General features: G+C 50.4%; 1 protein-coding gene across 3 annotated transcripts; it reads left to right on the forward strand.

Moving 5' to 3' along the window:
- The first annotated feature begins 2847 nt into the window (after positions 1-2847).
- On the forward strand, positions 2848-26898 carry SLC41A1 (solute carrier family 41 member 1). Of its 3 annotated transcripts, none has more exons than XM_066261537.1 (11): positions 2848-2963; positions 5437-6497; positions 14652-14759; positions 16182-16253; positions 16851-16995; positions 17132-17278; positions 17888-18035; positions 18900-18979; positions 19934-20068; positions 20352-20500; positions 24377-26898. In XM_066261537.1, the coding sequence occupies exons 2-11, from the start codon at positions 6123-6125 to the stop codon at positions 24560-24562; spliced, it is 1545 nt and encodes a 514-aa protein (XP_066117634.1). In that variant the 5' UTR covers positions 2848-2963; positions 5437-6122; the 3' UTR covers positions 24563-26898. The 3 variants fall into 3 exon arrangements, with proteins under 3 accessions (XP_066117634.1, XP_066117633.1, XP_066117635.1); XM_066261536.1 differs by lacking the exon at positions 2848-2963 and adding an exon at positions 3409-3803; XM_066261538.1 differs by lacking the exon at positions 2848-2963 and adding an exon at positions 4103-4237.

Raw genomic sequence — 26898 nt, forward strand, 5'->3', positions numbered from 1 at the left:
ATCTTCAGGATGGACATTACAGGCCATGTGGAAGATAAAGCCAGATCTGATTTAAAATACAAGCGTATATATATTAGTTTGTATGTATGTATGTATTTTATGTGTGTGTGTGTGTGTGTATCCCCCAAAGAGGGCCTCCATGACCTTTAGAGGTTCTTATCACACAAAGTCCACTGTGATGCTCACCCTTGTTAGCTCCTTGATACCACAAACAGCTCTACCCCAACTGAGTCTCTCTTTCTGAAGCATGTGGTTGGTTTGCTACCTGCTATTTCTGCTTTTTCAGTAGGAAAGAGTGGGATGTCTTCCCCTTCCCAAAGCCACAGTTGTCTAGGCTGGAAGGAAATTTGCTCCCTCCAGTTCCTCTTAATGTTTGACACTAGGGATCAGCACAACACATGGCAAGCTACCTACATGAGTCTCATCTATCTCATCCATTCAATGCATTTATTGAGCGCTTAGTAAATGCCAAGAGCTAGGAATACACTAGTGATCAAAATAGACAGAAAGCATACAGTCTTGTCCCAACGGCCCTGAGCCTTCAGAAGACCCCAAAACTGATGTCTTCTTTATTTATACACTCAGAAATACTTGTAATACCTTTAACCAACAAAGGACTCATCTTTTAAATATATTAAGAACTCCTACAAAACCATAAGACAGAAAGCCCAAGAGAAAACTGACCCCAAGAATAGATATAGTACTTGAACAGATATTCAAATGGCAAACCAATGTATCTAAAGGTGTTTAACCTTGTTGGTTATCAGAGAAATGCAAATTTAAACAACAATAAGATACCACTGTACACCTACCAAAATGGCTAAAACTTTTTAATCTTTTTAGCTTGATAATACAAAATGTTGACGAGGATATGGAGCAAGTGGAACCTAAGATACTGCTGGCAAGAGTATAAAATAACATAAGCACTTTGGAAAATTATTTGGTAGATTTACTAACACTAAACATATACCTACTCTATGACCCAGTACTTTTGTCCCTAGATTTGTATCATAACAGAAATATGAACATAAGTATACCTAAGGGCACAAACAAATGTTGTTATTCATAAGAACCCTAAACTGGGAACATCCCAAATGTCTATAGACAGAATAACAGATGAATAAATTGTGGCATATTAATTTAATGACATAATGTAAAGCAATGAAAATGAATAATCTAATGCTACCACAATGTTATCCATTAATTTCACACACATAATATTGAGGGAGGGTGGTGCAGTGGATAAAGCATCGACCTGGAATGCTGAGGTCGCTGGTTTGAAACCTTGGGCTTGCCCGGTCAAGAAACATGAGAAGCAACTATGTACTACCCTTCCCTACACTTCCCGCTCCTCCCTCCTCTTTCTCTCTCTTTCTCCTCTCTCTGAAATTAATCAATAAAAATAAATCTTTAAAAATTATATATATATATATATATATATAGAGAGAGAGAGAGAGAGAGAGAGAGAGAGTGTAAGAGAAGCCAGACACAAAATAATCCCTACTAAATGGTTTTGTTTACATAAAGTTCAAAAGCACACAAAAAACTAATCTGTGGTGTTAAACAGAGGTTACTTTTGGGAAGGAGGGTGGGGCAGTGACTGGGAAGGGATATGAGGAGGGCTTTTGGGGTGCCAATGATGATCTGATTCTTGATATGGGTTGCAGTTATATGTGTATGTTCACTGTCATAACTTGTTGACCTGTACACTAAGGCTTTGTGTACTTTCCCATGTCTGGTATACTTCAATTAATTTTTTTTAAGCCACAGGAGAGGGGAACTGTTTTCAGTTGGGGGATATGGGAGGGAGGTGGGAAAGGAACAGGAGGGAGATCAAGATTTTACATAGAGGTGACTGAGCTGTGGCGAGAGGAAGAGGGGGGTGTAAGGGTTGTTGAAGGGAGCAGGGCAGGAATTGTCTCCAGCCCCTGATTGAAAGTCTCCAGGTACATCAGCCTTAATTCTCCACTCAGACCTACACCCTTTATTCAAAAACAGATCCTCTGGGGCTAAACCCAACGTTTCCTAGCACAGCAGCTACTTCTCTCTCCAGGCCGAGACTCCGTGTCTGAAGCCATAATTGGAGTTTTAAGACTAGGTCCTGTGAGACTACAGGCCGTTGATGCAAATGTCCCAGCAGCTAAACTGGAGTAATTCTAAATACTGGAGTGGGAGGTGGGGGGACCAGATAGTATATATTTGTTGTTACACTTGTCCAAAGGAATTACCTGGGTGGTGTGTTCTATCTCTCTCTCTCTCTCTCCCTGTTCCCCCCCCCTCCCTCTCTCCTGCCTCTTCTCAGTCTGAAAAGGAAGCCAAAAACTTCATACCTGGCACTGTGTTCTCCTCTCCCCAGGCACACCTCTACACCAAACCCCATCCAGGGGTCTGAAGTCACGCTCGAAAGCCCCCTCGGCCACTTTCCGGGAGGAAAAGGGCAGGAAGGAACCACTGGTCACAGGTTCCACTGAAAAGAGGGGGAAACCGGAGGGTGGCAGTTCCTCTACGTGTTACTATATTGTGCAGGTCACACCCCCTGCACAAAAACAGCCCAAAGAGAACTGGTACTAAGTTTGCGTTAGAGAGGTGGAGATACCCCAGGGAGGAAATGGCATAAAGCTAGATGGGAACACCCCTCTTTGATCCGACAAGGTGCGTCAGGGAAAATTGGATTTCGATTTCGTTTAGCCTGGGATGGAGACATCTCTCCCCATGCTGCCACCAAGATCATTGGGTCAGAGGAAGCCAGGCTCCGCTCCACCCCGACCTCAGGTGGTGTGTGTGGGATCCCAGCCGAGAATCTGACCTCTTTTCCCTCCCGCCCGCACATCCCCACCCCTTTCAAGGCTGGGACTTTATTAAGGCCGGTTGCGTCCGGATTGAGCCATCTGCTTAAGAACGCGGGATCTGGCGGAAGCGCGAGGTGACGAGACAGCCGGAGAGGAACTGTGACCAAGAACAAGGTAGGGATGATTCTCCCCGAGTACGGAGCGCGAGGAAGGAGCACGAGAGCTCCACGGGGTGGTTTCCCGGTCGTCCCGAAGGCCAAAGTCTCAAGGAAACACTCAAGATGCCAGGGCAGTCGCGCACAGGCGCACACGCCTTACGGGGGCTAGGAAGTCTCCGGGTGCGATGGGCGGGCCCGAGGGAGATGGCACAGCGCGACGATCGCTGGACAGCAAGAACCGAGGCGGCCAGCGGAGGGGCGCGGGGATCCGCGCGATCGCCGCGCGACCGCGGGCTCCGGGTTCCCGTCACCCAGCTCACCGTATTTCCCCCCACGCCCCGCCCAGCACAAAGCGAAGGAAAGGGGCCGGGTGAGGCGGAGCCCGCCCCCTCCTCCGTCCCCGATTGGTTACTGCAGTTGTCCATCCAGACTCTATTTTTGATGGAGGTGGGGTGCCACCCAGTCTGCCCCAGATCACGTTTGCCACTAGCAGCCAACCAGTCGGGCCCTAGTCCGCGGGCCGTAAGCGGTTGGGGGCGAGTGAGCTCGGCCCCACAGTCCCCCGTCTGTGCGCCCCCCGCCCGGGCCCGAGGCGGTATATCTTGCTCTTCTCGGCCACCTCCCCCCCGTGGAAGCGGAGTGGCGGCCTCACTGCAACGCAGAGGCGAAATGTAGCGAGCCGGGGGTCGCGGCTGGACGCTCGCCTTGGCTGAGGGTGTTGGGGGGCACGCCGGCGGCCGGGAAGGACTGCCGAGGAAGAGGAGTGATGAAAAGAGGGGGAACCCTGCACCCCCCGAGACCACGGGCCCCTGCTGCCACTCGCGAGGCGCCCCCTTTCCTCCTAAGTGAGGGGCAGGTCAGTCCCGTTGGGGGGTGAGGGGGGTGGTGGAGGGCGGGAGTCCTGGCGCGCAGCGCATTTGCTGAGTCTGAAAACGGAGAGAGGCAAGGGAGGACACCCATTTACTTCTCCCTCTACTTGGGTTTGGGGATAGTAAAACACGTCTTTTGTGCCCCTTCCTCAGGGCATCCTGGTACTGTTTTGCTTCTTAAATCCCAGGCCCTTAGGCCTGTTCAGAGTCTCTTGACTGGCAGGAATGCAGTAAGAAACTGGCTTCTCTTCCTTCCAGTCCCCTTTCAGGTTAGGTGGCCTGCGTGGAAGGCAGGAGGAGGGACCGTCAAGTTTTAGCAGACTCAGAAACTTTTCCTGACACAAGAGCAGTGGACTCCCTCCTGCTCAGAGGTTTCCTCCTGGATCTCTAGTGAGGGTCTTTGAAAGAACCACAGGACTAGGTAAGGGAGCCTGGAAAAGGGAGTCCTGGTGACTTGAGTCAGTAGAAAGAAAACAATACCTATGGGCCAGTTACTGGAGTTTGAACCACCCTTTCCCGAACAGGAGTTGATTAATTGTGTGTGTTTGGAATACTTAAGGACCTATTCATACTACTTTGGGAAATTTCCTTTAAAATTATTTTTTCCTTTATAAGAGCTAGTCTGGTGAAATGGAATACAGTGGGTGGGTTCAAGACCTGGGAATTTTTTTAGGCAAAAAAAGTGTGATCATTACAGCTAAAGAGACATGCAGTTGGGAGTAAGTGCGTTTTGGCTTATGTTGCTGCTCTGTTGTTTGTTTTGCTTTGTTTTATTTTTATTTTTTTAGTTGCTTTTGGTGTGTTTTTTTTTTTTTTTTTTTTAAGAATTCTACTATATCCAACTCTCTGTAACCCTGGAGAACAGGGCAAACCTAGGGAACTAAAAAGTGTGCATAACAAGCAGTAGTTTTACCGTCTTTCTTTTCAAACTGAGATAACTCCCTTGTCCTATCTGACCAGCTCACAGGGCCCAGAGCAGGGGGAGAGAAGCAGAGACAGAGGCCTGGATCCAAGTCAGCCTCTGAGTTTTTTGTAACACTGTTGACTCTCAAGGGCAGGAGTGGGAAGGCCTCTGGCTCTTGGCCTTGGTCTGGCAGGCTTGCCCAGGGAGTTCTCCTGCTTTTCTCTTCTCAGGGGCTAGGGCACTTGGGGGTCTGGGGACCTTCACTCAGTGGCCAGATTCTGTGTTTAATTGCTCTGTGTGGCTGTCTTGTGACTAAACAGTCACATTCTACAGTGGTGTGGCAGGGAGTCTGTGACTGAATTTGGAACTGAGTCTACTTGGGAGGCCACATCTAAAGAATCCTGGGTTCTTAACGGGCATTCAAGAAGGGATGTCCCCCGGGACACCCTCCAGTTGCTGAGAAGATAATGCAAGGTCTCCTACACAGCATCTTCTCCGTCCCAGGCTGCTCACCACCACGGTGGGCCCTGTGGGGCATTGGGTTGCTGTCTGGGAGGATGGCCGGGATAGTGCCTGCTGGGCCTCCAGGTGTGTGTCATTTTAGTGGAAAGAAAAAACTTTATTCTAGGCTTGTGCCTGCGTTTTATGCCTCCCAGTGTGAGCCGTCCTTCACTGTATCGTAACATCCTCCTTTTCTTGTTTTCTTCCCACCTAAGGTGTTCCACACAGGTTCTCGTGACTTGAAAGACCAGAGATTTGAGGAGGCTCAAGGTCTTCCAAGGAAGGAAGGAAATCTCTGGAAGAAAGGTGAAAGACGACAGACACTGCCCTGGGACCAGCAAAGCCCAGAAAGCTGTGAGAAGCTTAAGGATCCCAGCCAGAGGTGTGGGAAGGAGCCACAGCCCTACACCCAGGCTGCCTTCTGAAAGACTCTAACCCACGCTACTTTCCGTGAAAGAAGGGTCACCTCAGAGCGTACCCCGACTTGGGTGGTCTTTTCTACTCTGGATGTTCCTGCTCTGAGGAGCCTGCTGCTGAGAACCAAAGAAGATAAGAAGCCAGATTAATTTTCCCCCAGCCCAGCGCTGGACGCAGGAGCCAGGTGTCTGCACCCCTAGTGGCTGGCTGCAGGGTCTGGTGAGGAGTTTCTGGTTCCCTCCAGCTTGCGGCTTCAGTGCTTGATGGGGCTGCCTGTTGGTAGATCAGTTTTTGCAGAGCCTGGTAGGAGCGGAGAGCCGTGGGAAGAGGTCCTGCGGCGCTCAAGCCTGGGTTCACCCCAAGACTAAGTTATTTTCCGAGTTAGAGAGGAAGAGAGAAAGCCAAAAAAAAAAAAAGAGAGAGAGAGAGAGGGAGAGAGAGAGAAGAGAGAAAAACTTCCCCCTTCCAGTCTTCCCTTCCCGTCATGTCCTCTAAGTCGGAGCCGAAGGACGTCCACCAGCTGAACGGGACTGGCCCTGCTGTTTCACCCTGCCCTTCAGATGGCCCTGGGCGAGAGCCCTTGGCTGGGACCTCCGAGTTCCTGGGGCCTGATGGGGCTGGGGTAGAGGTGGTGGTGATTGAGTCTCGGGCCAACGCCAAGGGGGTTCGAGAGGAGGACGCCCTGCTGGAGAACGGGAGCCAGAGCAATGAAAGTGACGACGTCAGCACAGATCGTGGCCCCACACCACCCTCCCCGCTCAAGGAGACCTCCTTTTCCATCGGGCTGCAAGTGCTGTTTCCCTTCCTCCTGGCAGGCTTTGGGACTGTGGCTGCCGGCATGGTGCTGGACATCGTGCAGGTAGGACCTGGGTGCGGCAGCTCTTGCCAATGGGCCCCAGGGCCACCTTTCTTCCTGGGAAACTGACTCTTGGAGCTTTCTCTCCACTTCTCCATCAGAAGCAGCTACTGCTTCCTGGAACACTGTTTCCCTTTGGATCAGTTTCTTCTTGATCTATTTACTTATTACAGAGACCTTGAGGAAGCCCAATAGCCATGGGGAAGTAAGTAGTCAGGGCAGTATTGCTTAACAGAAGCAGAATCAGTTCCAGAGCTTAAACTTGGAAGAGGAGAGAGGGAATGGGGCTAGCTGTTGCCTGCCCTTCCTCCTGGGCATTCCTGCTGAGCCCGGCTCAATAGGAGACATTTAGATGGATCTACACTTTACTCTTTCTTTTCCCTTCACTTGAGGTTTCAAGGATACCCATGGTAGAAAGCTCGGTTTCAAGTCTCCTCCATCCCCCTGCTGGGCAGGAATTTGTCTGACTGCCAAGAGGGTCTCAAATTAAAGTGGGAAGGTTTTTAAAGGCATTTTGTGTGCTTATCTGCCTGTAACCTTGCCACAATCTCCTTGGGGAATGGTGGTGGGCACATGCTGTCTGAGGCATGATTTGGTGGGGGGGGGGGGGGTGGCATGGTAAGACCTGGAAGTACTAATTATGTGACATAAATGGGAACAAAATGTAACCAGGCCTGAGCAGAACTGTCTTCTTTGCTCCTTACATGTCTTCCTGGTGCCTTGGGCAGAGAGTGTACCTTTCGAGGCTGCTGAATAGGATTAAGGATAAAAATTGATAGGTCCTGGAAGACAAGAGCCAGGGATAGCTATGTTAGCATACTGTGGGTCAGAACTTACCCGAAACCTCCAGGTCCAGGAGATAGATAAAGTCTTCTTTCTAGATGAAAGTTTTTGATGCACAATAAGGCACATAAAGCTTTCTGAAGATGCTGAATTTAACTAAGTTAATCATTAACAAGTATCAAATTCCTGAAGAGTGCAGGGCTCTGTCCTAGGTACTCAGAGAAATACAGAGGCCGGGGGATATCTGGCCCTTGCCCTTTAGGACCCATCAGTGTGTCCCTGTCCATGAAATCTCAGGATGATGTGGAGCTCAGCATCCCCTCCTCTGTGCCAGTCCAACCCTAGAAACAAAGCATGTGGTCATGCAGAGAGTCCTGTTGGTGGGTCTCACCATGCTTGTGTCCCAGGGAACTGAGGGTGTTTGGTTCAGGGTGGTTCCTTCTTTGACTTGAGCCCCTCAAGAGAACCCTGCACCTTCTGTTGCTAATGAGGATGTTGTTTATGTCATGCTAAAGTGCCTCATTCTGCTTCCTCTCACCCCTAACCTGTTACCTTGAGGATCGTTCCTCATGCCGATGAGGAAGCCGGCTTGGAGCTGAGAAGGCCAGCTTTGAATTCCTCCCCACAGTGGCTGTCTCTCCTCCTAGGGCAGTGAGTGGGGGATAACAAGAGGAGGAGAAATGAGACTTGGGTAGCAATTTCTCCACCTTTCCCATCCCTTTCTTGTGGCTCTGGTTCTCATTTAAAGAGTTTCTGAGGTCTGGTTTGGTATCACAGGGTGCAGTGGTGAACTGGGAAAGGGTTTTATTTTCTGGAAAATACTGGTATGGGGAGCATTGGCTGGGCTCCTCCCTAAGAGCCTTGATGATCTCCATTTTGTAGGTAGGGAACCTGTGGCTTGGAGCTATTAGTTAACTTGTCCCTGGTCATCTGACTCAGAGCCTGTACTATTAACCTCTGTGGCCTTCATCATGGCCTTAATTCTCCAGTTGTTTAAAGATTCTGGGAGGAGCCTGCTCTCTTTGCCTTCCCCTGAAAAACAGGAACAACTGGAGTTATAAAGTGAGCAAGAACAGAAGTTCTTAGAGGCCCCGTGCCTTCTCATCCCACACACTCTGAGAAGTCTAGGGCTGGAAAAGGCTTCTGACGTCTTGCCCCACCTGCACCTCATCCCCACAAGCCTGGGACCTTGAGAGACCTAGGTAGGGAACCTTTGGCACCTGCCCAGCATACCCAGAGAGGGCCAGCATTTGTCCTTGGTGTGGCACCTAGCTTGCTGCAGAGTTAGGTCCAATTGGTATGGATGACAATGGCTGGATTGTCCTGGTCCTCCTCCCCCAGCCTCCCTGCCACAGCTGGGCTGGAGCAGGCCCTGCAGATAGCTGCAGAGATATCATGGAAGAAAGAGTGCAGGAAAAAAAACAGGACGCTGGACTACAGGGAGATTCTTAGTCCATACCCAGAGGAGTAAAAGGGGCAATTCTCAGATTCAAGAACAGCAGGATGATTGCTAAGGATTCACACCTGCATTCCCCTTTCACAGGTTAAGATGGCCTTTGGTAGGGCAGAGTCTGGAAGTAGCTAAGACACTGGGGCCATCTGGAGGATGTGGCTATAGAGTGTCCCCAGTGTCTCCGAGCAGCTAATTTTGTGTTGGTGCAGATGTTTCCTTGGCCAGGGTCCCCCGTCTTTTCCCACTAGTGCAGAAGACCCAGTCTCTTCCTGGAAGGCCCGTTTCGGGCTCCTCTTATCTGCCCTGCCCTCCACTCACTGTGTACAGCCAGCTCTGCTGTGAGATAAGGGGCTGGCGCACTAGCCAGAGGTAGGAAAAGGGTAAATGGGCTGCAGTGGGCTCCAGTTTCCCCACCTTGGCTGAAAAGTCTTGCAGCATCTGGGAAGGAACTCAGGATTGGGCCCAGTGTTGGAACTGAAGGGGGTTAGGATATGTCACTGAAGGGGGTCATCCCTGTCACTGATGCCTTGTGCCCCAGTCCCTGGTTTGGTCCTGGCTGCTGCAGGCATCTCAGTCCCTTTTCCTGCCAGCCTTTCGAAGGTGGCAGGAAGTGGTAGTGTACCTTCACTGGAATTCCCAGCTGTGTTAAGACAGATGGGACCCCTACATCTGTATTTTAACTCAACAGCTTACAGGCTGAGGATCCCAAGGACAATGGACTCCCCTCCCCCAAACACCTCTGTCTCTGGCTGTCTGCCTACTGTGTATGCGGGAGCCTCTACCATGATGAAAATGGCAGGCAGGAGTGAGCTGGGGCAGGTGGATTGGGAAAGAGGCCTTCGCTCCTGTCAGGCCTGCTCCCACGGCTGCGAAGGTTCATGAGCAGGACACTGGGGTTCAGTCTCACTTGGCAACCCCTTTCGCACACTTTGTGCAGTTCTCTGAACCCTGGGGCCCTTCTCCTTGGAGAACTAGAGGATACCTGCAGGGTTGGGGCGGCAGGTGGCGGTGGGGGGGCTCGGACAGGTGAAGACTGGGCTCACTCCAGTCCGACCTGAAAGGTCAACTCCAGCCCCAGGCCCCAGGTTCTCCTACAGCCCATGCTTAGAGCTTTATCGCTAAGCTACGGGTTTCAGTCTTAATGTCTTGACTCCACCTCCTCCTGGCTGTGACTCTTCCCTGTTGTTTACCCTCCTAGAGGGGAAGAGGGTCAGCCCAGAACACTCAGGCAGGCAGGGCTCAGTGTGTGAGGCCGGAGGTGAGGGATGGAAAGTCAAAGAGGAAGTTCCTGGCAGGGCCACGAGGCAGTTGCTCTGAATCGGGATCATTGCAGAGTGTGGGCTGCACATCTCATCTCTCACCTCCAGAACAGCAGGGACCCCCATGCAAAAGAACTGGGAAAGGAGCTGCATGAAATGTGTAGGTGTCCCCAGCACCCCGGTGGGGCCATGCTTCCTGGAGCGCACCCTTTTCCATCCCCAGCGGTGCAGGAAAGCGTGGGTGAAGGTTAGGCTGACAGGGCTGGCGGGTTCGACTTCGGGGACAGGCCCTCCCAAGCCAGGATGAACAGGATAGGCCTGAATTAGGTCAGAGCAGGAAGGACACACTGTCTGCCCCTGCCACATACTACGGACTCCCGACCTCAGGGCCACCCTGCTTCCAGGCTCCTCCACCTCACTAGCATCTCTTCCCAGAGTCCTGTGTGTGTGCCCGCGCCCTGAGCTGCATCTTTGAGAGGGTTTTGTGGGTAAAGAAAGTAAGTGTGTAGGAACTGGCTACTCTGACCCCAAGTGCCAACTTGGCTTCGCTGAGCTGGCCTCAGGTTGTGTGATTTTCCAGGCTGAGCTGTGTTCTGTGCGGATTAGGAGGATTTACATAGGGCTATTTATTGTGGCTATTTATTCTACTTGCCTGTCTCTCCTTAACTACTAAAACCCCACACCTTCCAGCCTTGTGTAATTAAAAGGAGAGAGGGGGGGAGGGGTTTGAGGAGTGCTTTTAGTGGCTACCAGAGAGGCTTAGCTGAGCTTCGGACATTTTTTTTCCTTGAATAATTATAAAGACAAACAATAATTCCTTAGAAACAGTTCAGAAATTGTTACTTGCGTCCACTTGGAGTATTTGTTTCTGGGCTCTTTCACTCGGCCAGTATGTACGCATTACAGACACCTACCTGGAGAACTAAGTTCTTCACAGCTGGCCGCTGGGAAGCTGGGAGGGGCAGAGAGGGGCAGACGTTTGCAGTGAGGAGGGACTATGAAGCTTTGAAAGCCCGGGGTAGGCCACCCGAGGGAGGGGCGCAGTGGGGAGTCCTTCCCTCTCTGAAGCTGCTTGTCCAGTTTAGGTGAGGAAAGAGGGGCAAAGCAGAGCAAGGCCAGGCCTGCAGGGAGCTGGAACCCCAGCAGTATGCACTAGCATCCCAGTTCCTCCAGGGCAGATGGGGCTCACTGGGACTGCCTTCTCTCTGGGGCCCTGGGGTGAGGAGGGACTTGAATCCTCTGGAAGGGGGCAAAGAAGGGAGTTCTGAGAGGAGCTTCCCTAAAGAGAGTCCTAAGCTGCGGGCCTATGGGCGCCAGGTAAGGGTATACTTGTAGCACCAATGAGGTGAGCCCTTCCCCAGGACACTGGCAGGGTCGTTAGGGTCATCCCTCTGCCACCAAAGCATCCATACACAAAAAACTCTTTGAGGGGAAAAAGAAAGGTGCTTGCCTTACAGGACCCCAGTGTCCAGCCTTCCCTAGTCTCTAGTCCTGGCCCAGCTCCGCTTACAGCCTTGATCATCTTTTGTTAATTGTGAAAAAAAAGAAAGAAAAACATAGCACAAAGTTTATCACTTTAACTGTTTTTAAATGTACAGGTCAGTAGTGTGCACTCCATTCACAATGTCCCGCTGCCATCACCACCCTCCATCCCCAGCACGTTTTCATCTTGCAGAACTAAAACTCTGTATTCATTAAACACTAGCACCCGCCCTGGCCGGTTGGCTCAGCGGTAGAGCGTCAGCCTGGCGTGTGGGGGACCCGGGTTTGATTCCCGGCCAGGGCACACAGGAGAAGCGCCCATTTGCTTCTCCACCCCCACCCCCTCCTTCCTCTCTGTCTCTCTCTTCCCCTCCCGCAGCCAAGGCTCCATTGGAGCAAAGATGGCCCGAGCGCTGGGGATGGCTCCTTGGCCTCTGCCCCAGGCGCTGGAGTGGCTCTGGTCGCGGCAGAGCGACGCCCCTTGGTGGGCAGAGCGTCGCCCCTGGTGGGCGTGCCGGTGGATCCCGGTCGGGCGCATGCGGGAGTCTGTCTGACTGTTTCTCCCCGTTTCCAGCTTCGGAAAAATGCAAAAAAAACCCCAAAAACACTAGCACCCTTTTCTCCCTATCCTCCCTCTGCTGGCACCACCATTCTACTTTGTATTTCAGTGAATTTGACCTTTATTGTTGTTTTTGAGAGAGAGAGAGAGAGAGAGAGAGAGAGAGAGAGGCAAGAAGGGAGAGAGATGAGAAGCCTCATCTCGTAGTTGTGTCACTTCAGGTGTTCATTGATTGCTTCTCAGATGAGCCTTGACTGGTTGGGAGGGGTGTTCAAGCCAAGCCAGTGACCCTTTGTTCAAACTAGTGACCTTGGGTTTCAAGCCAGCAACCCCAGAATCATGCTGATGATCCCGTGCTCAAGCTGGCAACCTCGGGGTTTCACACATAGGCCTCAGCATCCCAGGCCAACTCTCTATCCACTGCACTGGTGGCTATGAATTTGACTTCTTTAGATACTTCATATAAATGGAATCATACAGGATTTGTCTTTTTGTGTCTGGCTTATTTCGCTGAGCACACACATTGTCCTTAAGGTTCATCAGTGTTATAACAGGTGATGTGATATCGTTACTTTTTAAGGTTGAGTAATATTCCATTGTATGTACATACCACATTTATTTATCTGCTCATCTATCAATGGACACTTGGGTTGCTTCCACCTCTTGGCTATTGTGAGTAATGCTGCCATGAACATAGGTGTGCAGATATCTCTTTGAGACGCTGCTTTCAACTCTTTTGGATATATACTCAGCAGTGAGGTTACTAGATCATGTGATAGATTCTATTTTAAATTATTTGAGGAACCACCATACTATATTCTATCGTGATTGCATCATTTTACATTTCTACTAACAGTGCATAAAAGTTCTAATTTTTCCACATCCTTGCTAACACTTGCTATTTTCAGGATTGTTTTGTTTTTTTTTACACATGATCTTAGCCAAAAGGCTAAGAAGCAATAAGGATTCTTTTGTTTGTTTGTTTGTTTGTTTTTTAAGTAGAATCATCCTAATCAGTATGAGGGATATCTCATTGTAGGTTTGATTTGCAACCTTGCTCATCCTTAACTATAGAGTGTTGGTGCTGAAACTGCTTTTAAAAACCATTTGACTTGGCCCCTGAATTATACATTTTAGAAACAGGAGCTTGAGGTCTTTTTAACTTGTTTAAGGTACCCCCTGGTCTATGTGGGGAAAGTGTTGGAGAGATAGCACGGGGCCCCTCCCTGTCGTATCTTGTAGGGGACCTAAAGCTGTCAGTCACTACATTACAGCACTTTGCCTCAACCTGTATACTTCTCACCTGGTTACCTGTCCCCTCCTCCCTCTCTAACCTGAAGGTTTTTCTTTTTGGGTTTTTTGTTTGTTTGTTTTTTGGTTTTTTGGTTTTTGTTTTTTATTTGAAAGAGAAGGAGAGACAAACATAGATTTGTTGTTCCGCTTATTTATGTATAAATATTTATTGGTTGTGTCTTGTATGTGCCCTGACTGGTGATCAAACCCTCAACCGTGGCATATCGGGACAACGCTATAACCAACTGAACCACCCAGCCAGGTGGCTTTCCATTCTTAAAACAAATAAAGGGACCCACATTGCTGCCAGAGCCAGGGAGGGAGACACCATCCTAGCCTTTTTTACAAGTCTTCAGTTTCAGTTGCAACTAAAGTAGCTTTCAAAGAGCCAATCCTGGCTCCTACTTTTTTCCTGTTAGCATTAATGAGTGTGGTGCTCTCTGAACCTGAGTTTCCTTATTTACAAAAGGAGGTTAAAAATAGCCCCTACCTCATTGGGCTGATGATAGCATGAAATGGAAAACGCATGTAGAGCACTTAGCCTAGTCTAGTCTGTTTAGTAGATGTTAGCTGAAGAAACTGGTGCGGAGAGCCAGGCCTGACGGTCTCAGGGCTAGAACCGAGTCTCCTGACTCCCAGCCCAGTGATCTCCCCGCAGGGGTTCACTTGCTGCTCCTGAGAGATTAGGGAAGGTATGTGGAGTAAGAGAGTACAGAGGAGGAATAAAAAGCCTCTTGCAGACCAACATTTTGAGGTTTGGGGCCACGGTCTTTATTCAGACCCTGTTCAGAAGGAAAATTGCAATGGCTGAGGCCCAAAGCCCTTAGAGATAGAAACCAAACAAACTCTAATCTTTTCAGCCCCGTGGAGCCCAGCTCTCAACAGCTGAGACAACACTACCCAAGGCTGAGGCCACAGAGAAAATGGACTAAAGGCAAAGGGGTTGGCGATTGTGATTTGAGGGGGAATCTCAAAGGAATTTGGGGGTGTAAGCCATCTGGGGTAATTCAGCTGTGTGGGTCCTCACCATTTTCTTCCCCCCAGCTCCAAATAGCAGGCAGAGGAGGTCGAGCCAGGCTGGTCCTCCCGACCACAAGAGACCCTCTGCATCTCCCCTGCTCTGGGTGGCAGGAAGGGGGGCTGTGTTGTTTGGAGTACCGTGGGCTTGGTTTGGATCCAGGGTTCTTGGAGGAAAGGTGGCTGGTGTGCTCACTCCCTGCTGATTCCACTTCCTCCTCAAGCCTATGTGTTCATCCAGACTATGTGTTCAACCTCGAAGCCAGCCCCATGGGGCACTGAAATTCCTGAGATCTGTTTTCACCTTGTAGCACTGGGAAGTCTTCCAGAAGGTGACAGAGGTCTTCATCCTGGTGCCTGCACTACTGGGGCTTAAGGGGAACCTGGAAATGACCCTGGCATCGAGGCTCTCCACCGCAGTGAGTGTCCTGGCTGGGAAGACTGGGTATGCCGAGGACTCCGGGCAGCACAGAGCCAGGCTGGGCGATCACTACTGGTCTTTCTCAACTGCCCACGCCTGGAGTGTGGGACTGGGGTGGACAGGTATAGGGAGATCCCAGTCTGGGTGTCCTGCTCCTGGCAGGGGCTCCCTGCCCCGAGTGGTTCCCAGGCTCGGTTTCTGGATGTCCCAGCCGTCCCTGGACTCTTGCCCCACCCCCTGTTTTGCAGCCTGCCTCGTGACTGTTTTTGCAGCTTTGACAGGCGAGCATCATGCTGGTCCCTCCACCTGCACAGATGGGGGCCTCCTCTGATCTCCAGCCCTACTCTGCAGCTGGGCCGGAGCAGAGCCAGGCCTTCCCAGCCCCCTCCCATCCCATTCCCCTTCCCCCATGGCAGGGGTCCCCAAACTTTTTACACAGGGGGCCAGTTCACTGTCCCTCAGACCGTTGGAGGGCAGGACTATAAAAAAAACTATGAACAAATAAATCCCTATGCACACTGCACAGATCTTATTTTAAAGTAAAAAAAAACAAAATGGGAACAAATACAATATTTAAAATAAAGAACAAGTAAATTTAAATCAACCAACTGACCAGTATTTCAGTGGGAACTGTGCTCCTCTCACTGACCACCAATGAAAGAGGTACCTTTCCAGAAGTGCAGCGGGGGCCGGATAAATGGCCTCAGGGGGCTGCATGTGGCCCACGGGCTGTAGTTTGGGGACCCCTGCCCCATGGCTTTAAAGGAATAGACAGGGAGGGATGCTCATCATTCCCACCTCCTCCTACAACCCCTTAGCTCAGCCATAATGGTTCAGGGGCTGATCCAGATATAAGGCCATGGGGTGGGAGGTGGAAGGCAATAAAACTCAGGAGGCCAGGGGAACCAGGTGTCAGGGATGTCCCTACATGGTTACAAGTCTGGACAAGGCAGTAGAGAGAAGGGAAGCCGGCCTAGTCTGCCCCACATTGCCCCTCTCCTGGCTGCCTCCCGTGCCACCTCACCCGTTCCCAAACACTCTTGTGGCCGCAGTCCTAGACCAGCAGCTAATCTTTCCTTCTCTATGACAGCAAGCTGGCTTCAGAGCTGGGGGTCCATCGAGTTATTCAGACCTTTGTGGGGTGGGTTGCCCTGGTGAGCAGGGTGGTGGATGAAATCTACCTCTGCTCAGTGACTCTCCTGAGAGGAGGAGAGGAGGAGGCTGCCTCCGGAGCTCCCTCTCTGCTCCCACCCAGCCGCTCCTTCCCTCTCTAGCCCCCCCCCATCCTGCTTCACTCTCCAGGAAGGTCCTGTTTTAGTCCCAGAGTCTTAGGCCCTGTGCCCTGCCTCCTGATCTAGGCGGGGTTCTATGGACTGAGCTTCAGGCCTGGAGTTCTAGCCCCCTGTCTTCCCTCTCCCAGGCCAACATCGGGCACATGGACACACCCAAGGAGCTCTGGAGGATGATCACTGGGAACATGGCCCTCATCCAGGTAAGAGAGCAGGAACTTCCTTGGTCAGAAACCTGAAAGGCTTAGATCAGCCCCATCCAGGTCCTGAGTGAGCTCGCTTCTCCCAAAGCAGCTTTAGCAGGTAACTAGGTTTCCCAGGTGAATAGCCGGGATATTCCAGTATCTCAATGTCAGATCTTAACTCCCAGTGCTGCAGGGGGCTCATGTCCCAACAGATCAGACTCAGGAGAGGACTGAAGTGCTGTAATGTCTTTGACCACCCTTGTCCCATGTCCCCATAAAGCTACACGGATTCTGCACTGGAGTCTTTCCCCTTGAGGCCCAGGCCTTGTCTCTGGACTGAAGTCTCGGGCAACATTGAACTCACCACAAGTCCCAGAGGAACACTCATTCAGTCAGTAACATGTCCTGGACTCCTGCAGGGCGCACTGCTCAGTACTAGTGTCTGGTGTGAAACTAAATAAATATAGTCGTCATTCTAGCTTGGGAGGACTGGACAGTCCTCCACCTGCGTCCTGGGGCTGCCAAGGGCCAGGAAATGGTCTGGCCAAGTGCTCAGCGGCCTCAGCTAAGAAACCCTGTGCTCCCAGGGCTCTGAGTTACCACTCCCCTCCACAGGTACAGGCCACAGTGGTGGGCTTCCTGGCATCCATTGCTGCTGTGATCTTTGGCTGGATCCCTGATGGCCACTTCAGTATCCCACATGCCTTCCTGCTCTGTGCCAGCAGTGTGGCCACGGCCTTCATTGCCTCCCTGGTCCTGGGTAAGGAAGGGAAGGGCGGGGCAAGGGAGTAGGGAGGGCTGCGCCAGAGGTGTCACCTTGCCTGGTACCTCCAGTCTCTTTGTTGGTATCCCCTTATCTCTCTTACCCTTGCTGGCCCCCTCCATTTCCTTCCCAGGTATGATCATGATTGGGGTCATCATCGGCTCTCGAAAGATTGGAATCAACCCAGACAATGTGGCCACGCCCATTGCTGCCAGCTTGGGTGACCTCATTACCTTGGCACTGCTCTCAGGCATCAGCTGGGGACTCTACCTGGAGCTGGGTGAGTCTGAGGCTACCGAGGGTGGGATTGGGAGGATGGTTGGTGTATATGCAAATGTGTGAGCATTTCTTCTGTGTTCTTTATTTGATTGGAACACAGTCGTAATAACTCCCTGCTTTAGGGAGGTAAGGCTCACTAATTTGAGGTTAGTGCTTATCTCAAATTCATGCAGACAGCGGGGACAGGGGAAAACGTGTATCCGAGAAATATGTATGTTCCTGCTGGGTCCTGTGGATTCTTGCTTCCCCTGGAGGGTTAGGGTAGAAAGGGTAAAGGAACGGACCTGAAGGTTGGAATCTGCTTGTAGAATGAAGAAGGGGAGGGGAGATAGTGATTTCTGGGGATTAAAGAAAGAAATCTAGACTCTGGTCTCTACCCCTTATGAGTTCAGTGCTGGGGGAGTTTTCAAGCTTGGTTTTCTCATCTACAAGTGGAAAAGGCTGGCCCCACCAATCCTGGGCTTAGAGTGAAGATCAAATGAGGTAATACAGTTACAGCCATTCAATGTAGCATTGCTCTTGATCTGTCAGGATATTTGCAGGCTCAGCCAGGGGGAGGCTGGGAGCAGGGAGCTACAGTGCTCACCTCCCTCTGATTTCTGCTTCTCAGATGACTGGCAATACATCTACCCCCTGGTATGTGCCTTCTTTGTGGCCCTGCTACCTGTCTGGGTGGTGCTGGCCCGACGGAGCCCAGCCACAAGAGAGGTGCTGTACTCGGGCTGGGAACCTGTCATCATTGCCATGGCCATCAGCAGGTAGGCTCGAGCCTTGGGTACATACCCCAACCCTCCCCACCTTGCCACAGTCCCCCTTTTAAGCCCTGAAGAGAGGGAGCATAGTGCAGACCACAAAAATGCATTCAATAGTGTATCAGTCACATGTCCTATTGCAGGAAAGAAATCATCTGAAACAGGTTTCACTGAAAATCAGAATGCATTGGCTTAGGTAACTAGAAAGGCACAGCAGGATTCAGAAGCAGAAATTTTATCATCAGGGCCCCAGTGTTCTGCATCCTACGGCTCTGCCTTTCCCAGTGTTGGCCTGCACTTCTAGGTTTATACTTTTCTACTTTTACTGATTCCAGTGGTAAGAGAGAGCCTTTCTCTCAGCAACTTCACAAAGTCCCATTATAGACTTTCATTGGCTCTCCTTTAGTCACATGACTATCCCTGAACCAATCAGTGTGGCCCTGGGGATATGATGCTCTGATTGCATGAGTTTGGAGCCTAGTCATCATTGGAGTAATGTCATGTGAACAACAGCGACTGAGTTTGAGAGAGACCATTCCCTGAGGAAGAGCTCAGCGCTGTTACCAGAAGCACCAGTAAATACTGAGCAAGCAGAACAGCAGACGTTCTCATAAGCAGGTGGCCCTGTGGGCACCTCTAGCCAACTTGGGAGGTGAGCACCACCAGCTTGCTTGGGGAGCATTGTGACAGCCGAATGTCATGAGCAGCAGCTGGTTCTGGCAAAAGAAGCAAGGACAGGAAAACAAGGGACTCCTGGGAGCCACCCTGCTTCCCTTCCTGCCCAAGGCCAGATGGGCTTGTCCCTCTCACCCCAGGACTGGAACAGAACCCTTTAATGACCTTTGTGTCATTTTGTCTTTGTGTCTGTAGTGTGGGAGGCCTCATCCTGGACAAGACTGTCTCAGACCCCAACTTTGCAGGGATGGCTGTCTTCACACCTGTGATTAACGGTGAGGTCTTGGCCTCAGCTGCCAGGGAAAAGAGAGGGCAGGAGAAGTGGACTTGGGGGACTTTGGATCAGTCAGGGTTCCAGCAGGCAAGAGAATCCATCTTAGCGTAAAACTTTAAAGAATGGGCTCTTTCCAGAAGTGGGAGCAGTGTGGAATAACCAACAAGAGATATTGAGTCACCCAGAGATTAGCAACAACACGAAGCCCTACTCCTCAAGGGCCAGGGGAAAAAAGAGTGTTAAGGAAGCCCAGAGATGACCCTCCTCTACCCCAACGAGGTAAGCCACTGCCATAAAGCATAGAGAGGTCAGGTATTTCTTTCCTGACCTCGCTCTCTACTCCCACCCTCTGTGATCACCTACTGGTGCCTCCTGTTGGACACACCCAGTTAGAAGCACCAGCATGGAAGGTGGGGTGTTATAGTCTGTAGAAGTCAGCCTTGCAGGGCTCAGAGCAAGGCCAAGGAGAGCAGGGAATAGGTTAGGGGTGGGATGACGACAATAGCAAGCATAGTTCCTGGGTACCAGATTCCAGAGCACAGAGCTCAAACTTGATTCTCAACATTGGTTACCTGAACCAGCACATGAGCACTAGGTGCTTGCATCTGCTCAGAGCTTTGGAGAGGGGCTCAGGCAAGCGGGGCCTCATCCCCTGGGCTGTGTGGGACAGCAGGTTCACACACTGCACTGTTGGAGAAATCAGGCTCCCAGAGTCTACAGATCTGCCTGTGTCCCTTCCTGTGTGCTCAGCCACACCAGGGGCACATGAGGGTGCCATGTCTCCCTAACAGAGAGGATGAGAGGAGCCTGGAAGACTCCCTGGGTTAGCGGGTTGTGGGGATAATGTCCTTGTCTTTCTTCTTCATGTGCCACTCTTCTCCTGGGGACTGGTGAATGGGTCATGCCCTCCAGACTCATCCCTCCCCCAGGTCTACAGTCTTCTGTCTCTCCGCAGGTGTTGGGGGTAACCTGGTGGCAGTGCAGGCCAGCCGCATCTCCACCTTCCTCCACATGAATGGAATGCCAGGGGAGAACTCTGAGCAAGCCCCTCGCCGCTGCCCCAGTCCTTGTACCACCTTCTTCAGTCCTGGTAATGGCAGCGTCCCAGCCTCCTAAGTTCATTCCAGCCCTGGAGGGAGGGGGTCAGTAATCTGTGAACTTCACTGAAGAAACAGCTGGGGCCCAGATACACAGGCTCTCCTTCTCTGCTGGGCCGCATCAGCTGTTGTGGAGGGTAGAGCCCAGGAAGGAAAGCACTCCTTCCCTGAGACACCCTAGGGGCTGGGGCCACTGGAGGGAGAGGGAGAGACAGTCAGCTGTCTGCTGCCCTGGGACCAGGTTTCCTCATTACCCCTTCTCCTCCCCGGTCCCAGATGTGAATTCTCGCTCGGCCCGCGTCCTCTTCCTTCTCGTGGTTCCAGGACACCTGGTGTTCCTCTACACCATCAGCTGTATGCAGGGCGGGCATACCACACTCACACTCATCTTCATCGTCTTCTACATGACAGCTGCACTGCTCCAGGTATGGACTGGCAGGGGCACAGGGGGGCCAGGGCTGCCTTGCAGGGATTGGAGGGGAGGCCCGGGCTTGGCCCATCAGATGTTCTGCACCTTTTTCTCCAGGACGGGCTGGCAGATAAACACTGGACAGGGCTTGGGAGAACAGGCTGTAGTTCCAGCAGATTCACTAACATGCTGTGTGACTGTGGCCCAGTAGTAGCATTATCTCTGAGCCCCGTTATACATTTGTAAATGGAGAGGAATGACCCAGAGGTGGTGGTTTTCAGGCAGGTGGTTGTAGGGTGCTGAGCAGGTGGGCTTCGGCCACAGAGCTCCACTCGGTTCTGTTTTGCATGCTGGGCTTCCTCAGGAGATTTCATATAAATAAAGAGTTTCACAGCTTGAGAGAATGTCAAAACCACTATACTAAATAATCTTAGGATCCTGTCCAGCCTTGGCATTCTATAATACTATGACACTCTCTTCCCTGTTGTATTATAGCATTTTTCAACATTTTATTTTGAAATGATTATATATTCACAGAAAGGTGAAAAAAAAATATAGAGACATCCCATGTACTATCCACCCATATCCCCCGGTGGTAACCTCTTACATAACAATAGTACATATTGGGCAGGAAATCAATACTGATACAATCCAGAGTTTATTCAGATTGCACCAGTTTTACATGCACACTTTGTGTGTGTGTTTGTGTGTGTGTGTATGTGTAATTTGTGCAGTTTTATCACATGTAAACTCACCAAGACACACAACTATCCCATCAGCACAAGGCTCCCTCATGCTAACCCTTTAGATCCACACCTACCCTTCTTACTACATTTTAAATTTCTATAGATTTGTTGTTGTTTTTTTACTGTGATGCTTTCCAAGCCACGGGCCCCTCTCTTGGGGTGAACCCATTTCAAGACTGGGTTTTTCCAATGACCCATTAGCAGTCACATTACAGCTCAAAAAACATCCTACGGTTCACAGTGAAACCTCAGTGAAAGGTCCTTTCGGCCCTCTCCCCAGCTGACAAGTTTTCTTTCCCACAGGCCGTCACTGTTAGCCACTCTTATATACCCTCCAAGCTATTTCACATTGACACAAGCAAACATATCCATTTTTCTTACTTTCTGCCTTTTTTTACACACAGGTAGCTCTGCTTTTTTCACATAATGATGTATCACAGAGATCATTCTGTATCCATACATGAAGAGCACCCTCGGTTTTCACAGCTGCGTACTGTTCTGTTACAGAGATGTTCCCTAGTGTCATTTAACCAGTCCCCTACTGGCAACCAGGTTGTGTGTTGGGACAACTTGACAAGATGTCTGGGCTAAGACTCATGCCTGACCTGTGGTGGCGCAGTGGATAAAGCGTCAACCTGGAATGCTGAGGTCACCAGTTTGAAACCCTGGGCTTGCCTGGTCAAGGCACATATGAGAGTTGATGCTTCCTGCTCCTCCCCCCATTTGCTCTCCCCCTCTCTCTCTCTCTCCTCTCTGAAATGAATAACTTTAAAAAAAAAAAAAAAAAGAATCAACCCCATGCTGTTTCCCCGAAGCAGTTCCCAAGTTCCCAGGCCACCACATCCCTTGCAAGTGCACTCGTGGAGAAAGAAGAGGGCTGTGGCTGGAAGTAGCCCTTGACTGATGTTGGGAAGGAGAAGCCTTAGCTCCATTATCCATGACAAGCGTGCTTGGGGCTACTCTTAGCTCTGCTCTCTTTGGGCCTCTGAGGGGGCAGAGCCTGGCACTCATCCCCCATAAAGGTTCTTCCTGATCCTTCTCTGCCTCCTCTCAGCCATGTATTCCAGGGCCTGCTCGGGAGGCTAGAATGTAGGGACAGCTGCTGCCATTCCCTGCCTGGGGCATGTCCTGAAATCTCCTGCCGTGCTCTTTATTTGGGGCTCTTCTGAAACTGATGCAAAGGATGTGAAGTTATGGAGGGCGGGGGGCTGACCCTTAGCCAGAGCCAAGGCCAGGGCCACAGGAGTACAAGGCAGCTTTGTGCAGGGCAAAGGGGAATGTGAAGTGTTCTGGAAATGTATCCTCTGGTTCAACCAAGCTTCCCTAAAAATAGGAATCAGTTCTAGCTTCTTTGTTCCCCAAGAGTTCCCCTTCTTGCATCCGAGCCCCTTAGGGAAGAATTTGCATACCACAGTATTTGCAAAGTACAGTCAAGAGGAAAACCTACCAAATGACTGTGTTGGCGCTTTACCATTAGAAACCATTTCATTCTCACACAGATGCAGTCATTTGGAGAGCCCACATGTCAGGGAGGGTGCAGAGTATATAGATGTGGGCCTGCCGCTCACCCATAGCATCTAGATCCGGGGTCCCCAAACTATGGTCCGCGCGGCCCCCTGAGGCCATTTATCCGGCCCCCACCGCACTTCCGGAAGGGGCACCTCTTTCATTGGTGGTCAGTGAGAGGAGCATAGTTCCCATTGAAATACTGGTCAGTTTGTTGACTTAAATTTACTTGTTCATTATTTTAAATATTGTATTTGTTCCCATTTTGTTTTTTTACTTTAAAATAAGGTATGTGCAGTGTGCGTAGGGATTTGTTCATAGTGTTTTTTATAGTCCGGCCCTCCAACGGTCTGAGGGACAGTGAACTGGCCCCCTGTGTAAAAAGTTTGGGGACCCCTGATCTAGATCTATGCATTTCCAACTTAAAGTGCATGTGAATCTTGTTAAAATGCAGATTCTGATTTAGGAGATGGGGGAGGGGAGCTGCTGAGACTGCATTCTAATAAGCTCCCAGCTGCTGTTGATGCTACTTGTCTTGGGGCCCACTAGCAAGGTTCTAATCTAGATCATTCTTACTTGTCTGTAGTAATGGAGGGAAAAGAAGGGCCCAGATAAATCAAAACAGCAAAGAATCACCTGACCAGGCAGTGGTGCAATGGATAGAGCATCGGACTGGGATGCAGAGGACCCAGGTTAGAGACCCCGAGGTCACCAGCTTGAATGCGAGCTCATCTGGTTTGAGCAGGGCTCACCAGCTTGGACCCAAAGTCACTGGCTCAAGCAAGGGGTTACTCGGTCTGCTGAAGGCCCGCGGACAAGGCACATATGAGAAAGCAATCAATGAACAACTAAGGTGTCACAACGAAAAACTAATGATTGATGCTTCTCATCTCTCTCTGTTCCTGTCTGTCCCTCTCTCTGACTCTCTTTCTGTCTCTGTAAAAAAAACAACAACAGCAAAGCATCCAAAATGTCTTTCGCATTGCTATGCACTCTCTGCTTTCTGTTTAGCAGACTAGTTTGAGATTGTTTTACTAGGGCTAACATTAAAACCCACTTGCATTCTTTGAGCCCACAACAGCAGAATGGAAAGGATCAGGAGGAAGCCAGCTTGGGATAATCAGCTGTTACTCAGACGACTGTGCCGGCAGCAGCCTCAAACACTGTCCTTATTCCACTCTGCTTTGAGGAGAAATCCTGCTATGAAAAGCCAGCTCCAACCCCAGCCCTCTGTCCGACTCCTGGAGAGGCCAACATGGCAGGAATTGGAGTGACTCGAGAATAGGATGACCTAGAATTAGAGGCAAGAGGGCTGAATTCCTGTGGCAAGTAGTAGGGTTTCTGTCAGAAAGCACCTCATTTGGTAAATTTGGGGGCAGAATGTAATGCTGATATGGGTGACCCCAGGGATTAGAGCATCTTGCTTTCTAAAGGGCTCACATTATGCCTGTCGTCTGTTCTAGGTGGTAACTGTTGGGTGGAGGAACATAGAGAGGGCACTGTGTAGAAAGATGAGCTGTCCCAGCATAAGGACTGTGGAGAGCCAAGCTTGCGATGCAGTGAATGGGTCTGATCATGTGGCCTCTGGCTCCCCCTGGAGAGAGGGATGGCTATAAGCCCAACCCTTCTGTCTTCTCCAGGTGCTGATTCTCCTGTACATCGCAGACTGGATGGTGCACTGGATGTGGGGCCGGGGCCTGGACCCGGACAACTTCTCCATCCCGTACTTGACAGCTCTGGGGGACCTGCTTGGCACTGGGCTCCTGGCACTCAGCTTCCATGTCCTCTGGCTCATTGGGGACCGAGACACGGATGTCGGGGACTAGCCCGGTCACTCAACCTTCTCCCCACCCTCTGCACTTTCTTTTTGAATTTTGTCTGTTCCTTTTCCCCCACCCCACTCCACACTCCCACCTCTTTCTAGGACTTCACTTTTCACTTTGATACTGAATTCTCATTATTTTCAATGGGAATTTTTATATTGAGCCAAGTTTGTATAGCAAGAATTCAGACAGGACAGATAAACTGAAACAAGCAGTACAAGATTATTGAGACAATCACCAAGTGCAATTCCATGGTGGGTCCCTCCAGGTTAGGTGGATTGGGACAGGGGTTTCTGTCTGGGATCTGGGGACATGCTTTAGCAAACTTAGTCTTGCCCCTAATGAGAAACCCTTTGTGAGTGGGCTCTGGTGTTTTCGTTTTTTACTTTTGTTTTTGTTTTTTGGTTGAACAGAGGGATAAATATCACTCCTCTGACCCCCACACACATACATTTTTTCTAGAAACGGACCAACTTTAAGGCACTAGGCAGGAGACGGCTGCTCTTGGCTCCATATGATCCTAGCCCAGCTCTCTGCCCTGTGGACCAGGCCCTTCTGCTCTCCGAAAGAATGAGGTGGACTGACTATTCAGATTGCACATATGCCCCTTACCCAATTGCCTAGTAAGCACCACCAACCCCTCTCAATGATCTTTTGCAATTGATTGTCACCTCCAGGAAGAAACAAGCAATGGCCTGGTTTCCTTGTCGACCCACATAGGTTTGCCGAGATCTGTATCTTATCTGGGCCCAGAGGACCAATTCTTTATCTCTGTTCAACCTTCATCTCTAATTGTCTCTAAGCACTATCTCCAGAGCTTGCCAGATTGGGTTCCAAGATTAGGGACCGGAATGGGTATGTGGAGAATGGTTGGGAGGTTGAGGGCAACCACGGTGTCTCACTGCTGCTGTTTCTCCTGAGGACATATGGTCATGTGGCCACCTTAGACTGTCACTTCCTAAAGTCACTCCTGTCATGTCATGGAGGTCAGTTATCCTCTCTCTTAGCTTCTGCCCACATTCACCATTCATTCATTTACTCATTCAGCAAGTACAGAGCCTCCTCAAAAGGAGCACTTCTACAGGCAGGCATGGTCTGAAACATTCATTGAGCAATATTAACTGAGTGCCTACTGTGTGTTAGGTATTGTGCCAGGCACTGACTAGCCAGTGGTAAGGGAAATACAGCTCTAAACTCACCTTATTCTCCAGATAAAGGCCATATGCTCCTCACAAGCTGGCAGAAAAAGTTTCCTTGCTCTATTTGCCTCTGATCCACCAAGCCAGGTTCTGCCTTTAGATCTCCCTCCTCTACCCCACCTCTGTAAAATGCTGGCCACAGCTAGAGTTCCCAGTCCCATAGCTGAACCAGTGTTCATTTCTCTAAGTGACCATTCTTCACCTTCCCTACCCTTCACCTCTCCTCACCAGCCACCCAAAAAGATTCAGAATCAGTAGACTAGACATCAGCTGCCTCTACTTTTCTCTGCCTCGCGCAAGGTTGGGAGCACACTGGCGTCTCTATCTTACCCACATGTTACTCTGAACAGATTGAAAATCTGTCTGGATGTTTGGATGCCTCTCTCCCAAGCCTACCCCGAAACCCTCCCTCTGTTGCATAAAGGATTCACCTCCAGGGGAAGACCAAGGAATGACCTTACTCTTAACCAACACCATGCCTCATCCCAGGAACTTGCCCTGTCCCTTCAAACTCTTTCTTCTCTCTTCCATTTCTACCCAGGCCACCTAGTGGAGTCTAGAACCTTAGAACTGGAAGAAATCCTAGAGGTTATCTAGTTGGAATTGTGTCCAACAGAGTTCATTAACACCAGCCTGGGCTTGTTTCTGCTCCTCGGGCCTTGCATCTTGTCCCCCACCTCCAAACATGCACACAGACTTCTGTACGGGCACCAAAACCAACTGTGCCCGGAGGCTGTGCCCTGTGATTCCCAGTCACCCCTGCCCCAGTCACTTACCCCTTCCTCGTCTCTGGACTCAGCCAGGCTGCCCTGGAAGACTCTGGAGCACCTTCCTTTGCCAAAAAGGCAGGAAGGTAGGCGCACCCCTAGCCCTGAGGGCGTGAGCAGAGGGAGGACTGTGGGGTGAAATGGCAAGAAAATGAAGTTGACTTTCATGAAAGATTCATTTCTTTTCCCCTGATTGCCCAAACTGCATGTACTTTTGGCCTGGCTACAAGGAGCGACATTGGTTTACTCTTGTATCCTTAAAAAGTTACAGAACTGTGTCTTAAGAGAATTATTTATAGTTACTATAACTGAATTGACAAATGTCAACATAACTGATAAATTATATTTGGTAAATAAAGAGGATGTTTATTTA

This window comes from Saccopteryx bilineata, chromosome 2, assembly GCF_036850765.1.
Source record: "Saccopteryx bilineata isolate mSacBil1 chromosome 2, mSacBil1_pri_phased_curated, whole genome shotgun sequence".
Lineage (NCBI taxonomy): Eukaryota > Metazoa > Chordata > Mammalia > Chiroptera > Emballonuridae > Saccopteryx > Saccopteryx bilineata.

Excerpts from the sequence above, each read along its gene's own strand:
- SLC41A1 (XM_066261537.1), top strand. The coding sequence starts at position 6,123 with ATGTCCTCTAAGTCGGAGCCGAAGGACGTCCACCAGCTGAACGGGACT. Across the intron at positions 6,498-14,651 it reads TGGTGCTGGACATCGTGCAG|CACTGGGAAGTCTTCCAGAA; the intron begins GTAGGACCTGGG and ends TTCACCTTGTAG. Across the intron at positions 16,254-16,850 it reads GGAACATGGCCCTCATCCAG|GTACAGGCCACAGTGGTGGG; the intron begins GTAAGAGAGCAG and ends TCCCCTCCACAG.